The 12,397-nt window shown below is 29.7% G+C and overlaps 1 protein-coding gene across 1 annotated transcript in view; it reads right to left on the reverse strand.

The window, feature by feature from the left end:
* Positions 1–1,318: 1,318 nt before the first annotated feature.
* Ance-3 overlaps positions 1,319–12,397 on the reverse strand; it is a 250,436-nt gene continuing 239,357 nt past the window's right edge. The window contains exons 9-10 of the mRNA XM_065501022.1: positions 1,885–2,025; positions 1,319–1,812 (exon numbers count right to left, since the gene is read on the reverse strand). Coding sequence (XP_065357094.1) covers positions 1,494–1,812; positions 1,885–2,025 — 460 coding nt within the window. The 3' untranslated portion in view covers positions 1,319–1,493. The remainder of the gene's footprint in view (positions 1,813–1,884; positions 2,026–12,397) is intronic.

The following is a 12,397-nucleotide window of genomic DNA, read 5'->3' on the forward strand; positions in this document are numbered from 1 at the left end:
GATTTAAATTTTGAAATTTTCGAGAAAAACCAATTATTTGGGGAATGGGCTCTATTTCCTTAGTCTGAATTTTAAGCAAAACTTATTCAGAATATTATAGTTCAGATAATTTTAAATATACTCTGAAACTTTTAATAAAATCGGAAAATGTTAACCCTTAAATAGTGAAGGTCAAAAGTTACATTTTTCAATATTTGTGCTACAGCACATTAATATTTTTCTTTTGATTGGACAATAACATTCTCAGTTCTCGAATACTCATGTTATTTTACAGAAGTTTTAACATTTTCCTAGACTGTTACCAAATAAATAATTTTTGTTTTGCTCCAAATGTGACAAATGGCGCTTTTAAATTTATTGTATTTAAAATTGTATTTCAACAATTGCCGGATATATTTCTAAAATATTTGAAAAAAGGTGTACAAATAAAAAACAAATAAATAAATGAATGATTATATAGATATAAATCGCATGAAAACCACAAAATGCCAAATCCTCTGTGGTTGGCATTTAAAAAATTTACATACGCACTCAATGTGTAGCTGCACCTTAGGAAAAAAGTGCAGTTTTTTTTTTGCACAATTTTGAAACCAGACAAAAGTCTAGTAAAATTTTTTTTTATAATTTTTTTTTTTTTTGTAAATGTTTTTTATTTTGTAGTAGACACATGGAGAGCTCAGTTACAGCAGCAATGACCTGCCTGACATACAAATTGATATATTTTTTTTAATTTTTTGAGATTTTTCGCAAACATTTGCGTTTTAGTGGAGATTTTTTTCCTGTTTTTTTTTTCAATATTTTTTGTTTCAAGTGTAGAGTTTTATAATGTAGTGTTTGTGTTTTAGGGTGTTGTTTGTGTAAAATGATTATACCTTTTTGTTGTTGCTGAGGCAAGTATTGAAATTATATAGCAAGTGCGTTTTGTTGTTGATATTTTAGTAGCATTGACATTGATTGTTGCATTTAGAACGTAAATTTATGGCAATTTGTCAAATAGTTTTTCAACACACAAACTTAGACAGCAAGCAGCAGCATTAGTTGCTTTAGAAAAACTTCATAAATAAAAACGTTAATTGAAATTTAAAGCAGGTTTGGGCGTTTTATTACAAAACTCATATATTATAGAATTTTTTTTTTGTTTTCTATTTTTTTTATTTTGTATGAAAATAAAAAATTAGCTAGCTAAATTGTTTAAGACAAACAGCTATTAGCTAAAATCTAAAACGGAAGTAAATTTCCTAGACTAGAAGTAAATTTAGCAACAACAAAAAAAAAACTAATAGTTGAACAATAAAAAAAAACACAAACAAACTTAAGTAATTCGATTTTATTTGATTTTTTATTATTAATTTAATTTAATGAAAACAATTTTTATAATGACTTTATTGTATGAAGTGTTTTAGTATTTTTTTGCAACTAAAATGACTGGTTAAGTGTTAGATAAAACTAAAAAAATAAAAAATATGGTGCCTTATAATTTAAACATTAAACAATTATAAATTTAAATAAAATACAATTAAATATGATAACATTATTATGAATAGCAAACTATGATTTATTTGCCTATCCTTAGATGATTGATTGTAATAGCCACCAAACACTTGCAGATTAGCAGTCTCAATGCTGCGTTTACAGTAATCACCATCATAATTCCAGCCAACATATTCATTTGTGCGCAAATTTTCCAAACGTAACCATTCCTCCAGCGGAGCAAAATACTCACGTAAGGCCGAACCATCTAGCCGGCCTTCACCCAAAGTCTCCTGCAATACCTCTTGCCAGGGCTGAGAGGCGCCTTTAGACATAATTTGTCTGGAAACAAACAAAGCATACAAAAATATTAAAAATTAAATTTAAAAAAAATGAAAACTATTTTCCACTCACTTTAATAAATTGCCCGCTTCGGGATGACGATAGACATCACATTTGTGCAAAGGTTTACGTGGATCATTGGGATCATATTGGCCAGCAGCACGACACATGCCACGATAGATTTGAAACTGCAAAACAGTGGACACAAAATATCTAAAATGAGAAAATAACAAAAACAAAAATTGTAAAATAAATTTGAATTATGACCTTTTTTTAGTTTTTGCTCCAAAAGAATTCATGTGTAAACAATTGATTGTTTAACAAATTTTCCCAAAAAAAAAATTATATTTAAAAAACCCTGACCTATTGCCATATCAAGCTTAATGCAAAAAAAAACCAATTTAAGTAATAACTTCCACAAAAATTTGTTTTTTTTTATAAAAAAACCTTAGTATTGATTTGGTTTCTATATTCAAATTTATATTACTTATTGTTTAGTTGGTTAGAGAATCAATAACCATAAAACTTAATAACAATTGCATGTGTAGTAAGAGTTAAAATCAATTTTTCATTTATTTAAATATTGATTTATAAGGTAACTTCTTTAAGGCTTCTCGCTTTTTAAAGAATTCCCAGCAGTAAGCAAATAGTCAATGTCTACCTTATAGACAGTAATTCGTACAAACTTTCAATTAGTTTTTTATGAGTAAATTTGTGTTGATATAATTCTCGTACAGTTTATTTTCTTTTTGCTTAAGTATACAGGCATCCCACTTAACCCAGAGTAAAGGCAATTGTCACTTTAGTGTCTCTTAGTAATCTATAGTGTAGTGTCACTTTAAACCTTTATTTTGTACTGCACTTCAGACAATAGTTATTTTGCCCACCACTGGTAATCTATTGGAGAATTGTCGCAAGACGTTTTGTTTGCTCTTTGTAGTGCATAGAGAAATCAATTGGTTACCTTATACATCCTAGGTAATCTAGCATGAAGTCAATTGTCATTTAAGTGACTCTAGGTAATCTAAAGTGTAATTAATTTAAACGTTTTTTGTATGAGTAATTCGTACAAACTGGTTTTATACAAATTGAGTTTATTTTCTTTTTGCTTAAGTATACTGACATCCCATGTAAGCTAGCGTGAAGTCAATTGTCACTTTATTGTCTCTAAGTAATCTATAGTGTAGTTACTTTAAACGTTTATTTTGTACTGAACTTCAGACAGTAGTTATTTTACCCACCATTGGGAGAGTTGTCGTAGGAAGTTTTGTCTACAAGAAATCGGTTAATGGATTGTCTATGAAATGTTTGTTAACAGACTATTTGAGATCAATTAGCTTTAGCTTGTACATGTTAAAATAACTAGTTATGTAGCTGATCAAGTAACAGTATGTGAATCCACTACGTCGAAACTTTGGACCTGCTATTAGACAATCTCATTATAATCCAAAAGGGTCAATAGACCCCCTGATTAGGAAAAATATAAAATAACTAGTCATGTAGTAGTTCTCACCCTAAATTATGGGTAAAATCACTAGTTTGGGATAGTCTCCTAGAACTGCTGGGTTTTAGTCAACAGCAAATCACTGGGGGTTTAAAAATGAATTGTTTTACAAAGCTAATACAAATTTTTTCAGCTTAAAACACAACAGGTAGTTTTATTACTAAATCAAGTATTATTTTGGTTTGTTTTAAAAAAATACAAAATTTATTTCTTAAATAATTGTTTAGTTTTTGGAAACAATTTGATTTTGAGTGGCAGCTCCCACACCTGGTGAACAGTAAAAATTCTGTTTAAATACCATGTTAGACATAGACAACAGATAAAGTAACAATTTAAAGAATTTTAATAAAAAAAAATGCAAAAACGGTTTTAGGTTTTTCATTTTTAAAAAAAATTAAAAAATTTTAAATTATTACTGAAAAGAAATTTTTTTTGGTAAGAAAAAATCGGGTTAACAAATATTTTTCCCGATTTTGACCCATTGTGAGTCAAACATACTATGACCTTTTAATCGTTGTTACAAAGGACTTTGAAATATCTATCATTAGATATCCATATTGTATGAATTGGTAATTCTGATATAGAACCTAAATATGCCAAAAATCTAGGTTGTTCTGGTTTTTTCCTTATATCTCAGCCATTTGTGGGCCGATTTTCTTGATTTTAAATAGCAACTGAACCGGGTCTATAGCAGTTGTATTGATGTATTTTGGGGATACGGAAAGTTTCAGCTTACAGACGGTCAGACGGACTTGGCTATATCGACTGCGCTTTCTATAACTATCCAGAATATATATTCTAGATTGTAATTCAGACACAATTTTTCAACAAGATCGGTCGAGAACTCTCTGAGTTAAAAATTTTGACATCGTCTCCGTTATCTATAACTATCCAGAATATACATATATTCTGGATTGTAATTCAGACACAATTTTTCAACAAGATCGGTCGAGAAGTATCTGAGTTAGAGGGGTCTAGATTTGACATTTTGGCCAAGAAAGTATTTTTTCTCGTCCATGTAACTTATTAATTATTGTTCTTAGCAAAATGTCTCCCAAATAGTTTAGAAAGATATTTCTTCAATCTTTCGAAAATAAAATTTAAAAAAAAAATCAAAATGGTCCTTTTTTTCTCAAAACAAAGCTTAGATATTTTCCTTGAAGACCTATTTGGTCGTTTTATGGGATGCGAGTTGGATATCCATCAAAATAAATGTTTTGTAACTGATAATATAAAATTTTTGACTTCTTTTGCAGAATCAAAAACTTTGTGGACTTTTTTTGTCAAAATGGAAACTTTTTATAGCCTACACCACCATAGTGGGGATACCAACCTTAAAGTATACCGATCGACTTAGAATCACTTTATGAGTCGATTAAACGATGTCCGTCCGTCTGGCTGTCCATGTAAACCTTGAGCGCATATAACACATTTTTCGGCCCAAGGCCTATTGAAACTGGCTGAAATTGGTCCATTATTTCACCTAGCCCCCATACAAATGTGAAAATGGATTTTATCGGTCACAAATGTTTTATTTATACATGTAACTACACAAATTTCGCTCCAAATAAGTTTCATATATGGGGCATTTCATGTCAAGTGAAGCAACCAACTTTTGAAATCGATGTCTTCCGATCGAGATGAAATTAGCATCAAGGTTAGTTCTATTGGATAGTAACTCAGACACAATTTTTCAACATGATCGGAACTCTCTGAGTTAGAGGGGGTGAAAATTTTACATTTTGGCCAAGCAGGTGTTTTTTCTTATTACCTATTATTCTTAGCAAAATGTGTCCCAAATAGCTTAGAAAGCTATTTCTCCAATATTAAAAAAAAAAATAAAAAAAATTTAATATTTTTTTTCCCGAAATCAAAAACTTTTTTGACTTTTTTTAAATGGGCCTTTTTTCTCTTAAAATATAAATTAGATATTTTCCTTTAAGACCTATTTATTCGCTTAGTGGGATGCGATTGGAATATCTATTAAAATAAATATTTTTTAACTTAAAACATACAATTTTTGACTTTTTTTGCAAAATCAAAAACTTTGTGGACGTTTTTTTCGAATTGGACACTTTTTTTAATGTTTTTTTGCTCAGAAAAAAGCTTAGATATTTTCCTTGAAGACCTATTTGGTCTCGTAGTGGCTTGCGAGTTCGATATCCGTAAAAATAAATGTTTTGTAACTCAAAACATGCAATTTTTGCTTTTTTTTTATAAAACTATTTTTTTTTTCCAAAATCGGCCCTATTTTAAATTTTTTTGCTCAAAAGAAAGCTTGGGTCTATTCCTATAAGACCTATTTGGTCGCTTAGTGGGATACGATTGGGATATATAGCAAAATAAATGTTTTGTAACTCAAGATATACATTTTTGGTTTTTTTTTTGGCAAAATCGAATTTTTTTCCAAAGGGGGCACTTTTTAATTTTTTTTTTGCTCAAAAGAAAGCTTAAGTCTATTCCTTTAAGAGATTTTTGGTCTCTTAGTGGACCCAAGTGGACTTTTGGTTTAAACGTCCGAGAGAAACTGATGAAATGGTGATTTTGACACGAAAGACAAAGATCGTCCAGTCCAACCAAAAAAGTTTGAATACCAAGAATTGGAAACATGCTAAACCATTGGGAGCTCAATAAGCAATTTCAAAACATTTGCAAGCAGCGGGATTCATTCAAAAGGATAACATACGAATTTAAGCTGAGATAATTTGAAAGACGATTTTCTATGTCTGAAATTCGGCTTAAGCGCTACAAAAGAAAATATATTTTGCGCCGTATTACGATAACCCGAAGCGTAAGTGATCGAATGTGAAACCTGACAAAACAGCTGCATCAACACCAAAACCAAATATTCATGGCGCCAAGGTATTTGGTGGGAGCAAACCATCATAGGGAACCTGTATCGAATGCAACTTCTTCATTTGAAACCAGAAAGCCAGAAATGAAACCGTAGTACTCCATCATGACAACGCTAGTCACATGTTGCAAAACCTGTTAGAAACTATTTAGAAAGAAGTGGTTGGGAGGTTTTGCCTCATCCGCCTAATATTTGCTTCGATCAATGCAGAACGCTCTCGCTGAAATACGCTTCACTTTAGAACAGAGTATCCGAAATTGACTTGATGAGCATTGAAAGATGAGCAGTTCTTTTGGCGCTGAATCCATATGTTGCCAGAATGATGGGAAAAGGTGAAAGCTAACAAAGACCAATACTTTGAATAAATTTATATTGTACAAATGTCTCAAAATAAAGGCTAAAAAATCTAAAAAAAACTCGCGTTTTTTTGACACCAATTTATTTAAACTATTATTAGTTTTTAATAATAAAAAATGTTTTTTTACCAAAACAAACAAAATGTTAAACCAAACTTTGTGGAAGGGACTCATAAATTTAAACAATATAGCTCATTTCTATATAGATTTCCGAAGATTGTAAAAATAGGGGTTTTATTTAATCGTAATCTTGATACATGAAAATGTTGTCGCTGAATTGAAAACTTTGGAGATTTTTTAACTTTCGTCTATGTTATAATAATTTGAGAGATCTGTACCGCAATTCTGTAACTTTTTAACGACAAAATTTTGTCGTTAAGTAATCAAAATTCGTTAGTTAACAATATTTATCGTTAAGAGATATTCTTAAAATACTCGGTAGATAACGAAATTTGTCGGTAGGTTAACGACAAATAAAACGTTCTAGTTAAGCCATAACGATGTGTTTAGGAGTTAGTTTTGTAACATAAATATTCGAAATAAGTTGTTTTTTGAAAGTACGGTTGGTCAACTTTTTTGTGTTTGTTAGATACGGACTGATTTTGGGTTTTAATATAAGAATTAACATGCTTTAATTATCTTTTTAAGATAAATTTGGATATATATTTGGTCAATTCACAAGGTCTCTTATCAGTCATATTGTCATAATGTCCTAACATATCTCGTCTCGGCGGATCGGCTTAACCGACTCTTAGGCATTCGGCACAGGGCTCTGCTGGCTGGTTACGATAACACAATAAACATAGCATACATACATAGTAGTATTATTTTAGGACTTTATAGCTTGAAAAGCAATAAAAACCACTGTGAAATATTAGGACATTATGAGACCTTGTGAACTGACCAATAATATTTATTTTGAAAAGCAATAAAAACCACTGTGAAATATTAGGACAATATGACATGATAAGATACGTTGTGAATTGACCAATTATATTAATTTTAGAAAAGAATATTCGAATTTTAAGAGCAACTTTTATTTGGGGCATAATATCCATAATTAACACATTTCTGGAGTGTATAATGTTTATCCCTATATTCAATTTCCATTTTTGGCGATGTGATACGATTATATCGTTATAAAAGTTATAAAATAAAATCGTTTTTAAGACAGTATTCTAAGAAGGAAATTCATCTGAATTTGTCGACTGTCCTTATAACAACACATATCTAAATTCTGAATTAATGATCACTTGTGGTGGCATAGACATATGTATTACACTGGGTTACTTTTATTTTTAGAAAAAAACTCTTGTTCTTTTGTTTTCAGTAAGTTTCGCGAACATATTTGGGTGAGCTAATGCTTGATTTTTATATATAAATGCGATTATTTATTCGCACGACTACGAATTTATCTGCAAACACGAAAAAATAGTAAATATTTTTATGATTTTTTAATTTTAAAAATATTGACATTTATATTTTTAACTATATTCGTCGTTAAAATTTATTACCGAGAGATATCGTTAACTTCAAATAGTGAATATTAAATTCGTTAAAGCAAGCGATAGTTTTCGTTACTTAACAACATCGGTAGGAAAGTATAAAAAGTTACAGAATTGCGGTACTGGTTTCTTAAAGGGCTTAAAAATTAAAGAGTCCTTAGTAAAATTCTGTAGCTATTTTCAGCTATAACTTTTTCATTGGAGTTCATATGATTTAACTGACTCTATTTTAAGCGCTTCTTGAAAAGTTTAAATTTAGAAACCACCTTCGTAATTGACCTACAAAATAAAGGTTAATTTAAAATATGTAAATAATTATTTACACTCAATTTAATTAATAGTTTTACACTACTACATCATGTTGAAAATAAAAACAACTATACATCTGCTTGCAGTTACAGTGGATTAAAGCTAAAGCTTCAGACAAAATACAAACTCTATAGATATTAATAAATACAAATTCCAAACAGCTTAATACATTAACAAAATTAATATCTTATAAAGTGAATTTGTCATTTGAAGACATATTTCACTGTTTACATTAAGTTTATATAATATTTTTTAGCAAATATTTGTTTTATTTATTATAATAATATCTATAAACAAATATACAATGTTGTTTTAATTTCATTTTTAATTTAAGTTTTATTTTTCTAAAAAAAAAAATTCTCCAGCCGGTTTTCTTATGTTTACAAAATTTTGCGCAAACAAAAACTATATATTTATATAAAAAATTAAAAAAAAAAAAACATTGCAAAAAAAAGTGCTAGAAAAACAAGTTAATAATTGCTTTTTAAAAATAACACATACGACAAAACCACTAACAAAAAAAAAACTCACCTAAACTGCTCTATTACATTTAGTTTTATTGAAATATATGCATAAAAAAGGAAGTTGTGCAAATTTATCAATCTGTGATTATATGCTGAACTAAAAATCTAGTTTCTTTATTTATAAAATAGCAAACGAATACAAAAAAAAAAGAGTGTATGTAAATACTAATATAAACTGGTTTAAATTAAACTATGATTCAATATAGAATGTTAAGCAAAAAATATGGAAAAAAAGCTAATCTAATGTATTACAAACGTAAAAACTAGTAAATAAATAAAATAAAAAAAAAAAACAAAAGACTTAAAGATACAAACCCAAATTTGGTAAACGAAGGCAAACTCATGGGAAAATCGATAAAAATTAAATTACTGTGGTTGCATATGCATAACTGAATTTGGAATTAAATGTCAAGAGAATTCAAAACGTAATGATTGGCAAATTAATAGAACTGGATTGGGAAAATATAAAAATGTGTGTGGATAAGTTTGTGGGCTGTCTTTAACACATTTTTGTTTAAAACCATAAGAGAAAAATTAACCACATTTTATTTAAGTCATGAAAATTAATCTAGTTAAACTTTAGTTTCCAGTTTAAGTTCAGCTCATTTCTAGTTCAGTTCTAGTTCAGTTCTAGTTCAGTTCTAGTTCAGTTCTAGTTCAGTTCTAGTTCAGTTCTAGTTCAGTTCTAGTTCAGTTCTAGTTCAGTTCTAGTTCAGTTCTAGTTCAGTTCTAGTTCAGTTCTAGTTCAGTTCTAGTTCAGTTCTAGTTCAGTTCTAGTTCAGTTCTAGTTCAGTTCTAGTTCAGTTCTAGTTCAGTTCTAGTTCAGTTCTAGTTCAGTTCTAGTTCAGTTCTAGTTCAGTTCTAGTTCAGTTCTAGTTCAGTTCTAGTTCAGTTCTAGTTCAGTTCTAGTTCAGTTCTAGTTCAGTTCTAGTTCAGTTCTAGTTCAGTTCTAGTTCAGTTCTAGTTCAGTTCTAGTTCAGTTCTAGTTCAGTTCTAGTTCAGTTCTAGTTCAGTTCTAGTTCAGTTCTAGTTCAGTTCTAGTTCAGTTCTAGTTCAGTTCTAGTTCAGTTCTAGTTCAGTTCTAGTTCAGTTCTAGTTCAGTTCTAGTTCAGTTCTAGTTCAGTTCTAGTTCAGTTCTAGTTCAGTTCTAGTTCAGTTCTAGTTCAGTTCTAGTTCAGTTCTAGTTCAGTTCTAGTTCAGTTCTAGTTCAGTTCTAGTTCAGTTCTAGTTCAGTTCTAGTTCAGTTCTAGTTCAGTTCTAGTTCAGTTCTAGTTCAGTTCTAGTTCAGTTCTAGTTCAGTTCTAGTTCAGTTCTAGTTCAGTTCTAGTTCAGTTCTAGTTCAGTTCTAGTTCAGTTCTAGTTCAGTTCTAGTTCAGTTCTAGTTCAGTTCTAGTTCAGTTCTAGTTCAGTTCTAGTTCAGTTCTAGTTCAGTTCTAGTTCAGTTCTAGTTCAGTTCTAGTTCAGTTCTAGTTCAGTTCTAGTTCAGTTCTAGTTCAGTTCTAGTTCAGTTCTAGTTCAGTTCTAGTTCAGTTCTAGTTCAGTTCTAGTTCAGTTCTAGTTCAGTTCTAGTTCAGTTCTAGTTCAGTTCTAGTTCAGTTCTAGTTCAGTTCTAGTTCAGTTCTAGTTCAGTTCTAGTTCAGTTCTAGTTCAGTTCTAGTTCAGTTCTAGTTCAGTTCTAGTTCAGTTCTAGTTCAGTTCTAGTTCAGTTCTAGTTCAGTTCTAGTTCAGTTCTAGTTCAGTTCTAGTTCAGTTCTAGTTCAGTTCTAGTTCAGTTCTAGTTCAGTTCTAGTTCAGTTCTAGTTCAGTTCTAGTTCAGTTCTAGTTCAGTTCTAGTTCAGTTCTAGTTCAGTTCTAGTTCAGTTCAAGTTCAGTTTTAGTTCAGATTCTAGTTCAGATTCTAGTTCAGATTCTAGATCAGATTCTAGTTCAGATTCTAGTTCAGTTGTAGTAAAACATATTTGTAAAAATTTTTATTTAGTGAAAATGTGTACTTAGAAAATATATCGATAAAATTTATTACAATAATAAATCTGGAAAACTTATTTATTGTTATAACCCCACACTCAATATTTTAATGTTTCTGTTGCATAAGTCTTTCATTTCAATTAATTACTTTAATTGCTTGCAATTACTTACAGAATTTGTGTTTCTTTGAAAGCTCATTCATTAATTAATGTTTTTGCTTAAGTCTTTCGTTGTTGCTCCTGTTTTGTGTCTTAGAGCATGTCACCCAATATTTGATTAATACAACACTCTACTTTGCAATTAAGCTGCATTTATAATTTGCACATTTGGGAATACAAATATTTTGTTAATAACAATTATTTAATAAAAAAAAAATTAAAAGAAAATCAACAACTAAATGACAACTATTAAAATTAATAGGGCGTAAAATATTAAAACATTTCGTTCAAATTTTAAAATTAACTGTTTATTAAATCGCTGGAAAGCAAGCAACAAAAGAAACAAGAATAACTATAACTATAACTCCCAACTTAAGTAAACTTAATAAGTGTGACTAAGTGTTGGAAATATGCCACATAAGTAAACGCCAACGTTATTTACCATAAACGTAATGACGTATGGAAAATGTGACCAGAGGAAAAAAACAACAAGGAGGTTTGTTAAGTTAAGTTAAACAACTTTAGCGACAAGAGAGTTAGAAAAAAGTAAAATGAATATGCAAAGGTAAGCAGCAACAACAATCAAACAAATAAATCTGGCACGAAATGCATGTATAACCTACCAACATAGTGGCCTGCTTTGATGTTGGTTGGTACCATTGCAAGTGACTTTAAGTGGCCGTTTGAAAGACAGCAATGAATTTAGCAAAAAAAAAAACGAAAGGCAAACAACCTTTTTTTTTCTACCAGCAATTGAAAAATTGTTTTACACTGCCTAAGCAACTAGTTATTGGGTCTTACAATATCATACTAGATATTGCTTTACATATTCTTTAAATCCTTTTACATAATCCCCACAAACTCTATATTACACAAACTCATACCTTCACAATCCGCAGACCATAGAGGTCTTATTTAAAGTGGTCTAAAATATATTTAGAAAAAACAAATCGTGATTTACTACCATTCATGGCTGAGATCGTAAACTATTTATAGACATGCAAAACTTTTGTTAGAAAAAAAACACAAACAGCAAAAATCTTTTTAAATAAACCCGGTTATTTTTTATTTAATTTTTTTCATTTGTAACGTTACTGCTAGTAACTCTATTACAACTCATAACTTAGGGGGTCTGTTTTCTGTATTTTACTGTTTTATTTATATGACTGCATTTATATCAGAGTCTAGAAGGCGTAAATGTGAGAAATTTTATGGTGACAATTTTACAACAATGGTTAATTTTTAAGCCACAGTATTGTTCAATTTAATAATAAATCAAAAATTATTATGAAAAGAAGTTAAGCGAGAAAGATAATAAATTGATCTTTGTTTAAAAGATAACAAGGTAATGGGAAAAAATACCTTTTTCTAAGGCGTATTTCTGCTAACTTAAGTAAAACTTTTAATTTG

Source organism: Calliphora vicina, chromosome 2 (assembly GCF_958450345.1).
Source record: "Calliphora vicina chromosome 2, idCalVici1.1, whole genome shotgun sequence".
Taxonomy (NCBI): Eukaryota; Metazoa; Arthropoda; class Insecta; order Diptera; family Calliphoridae; genus Calliphora; species Calliphora vicina.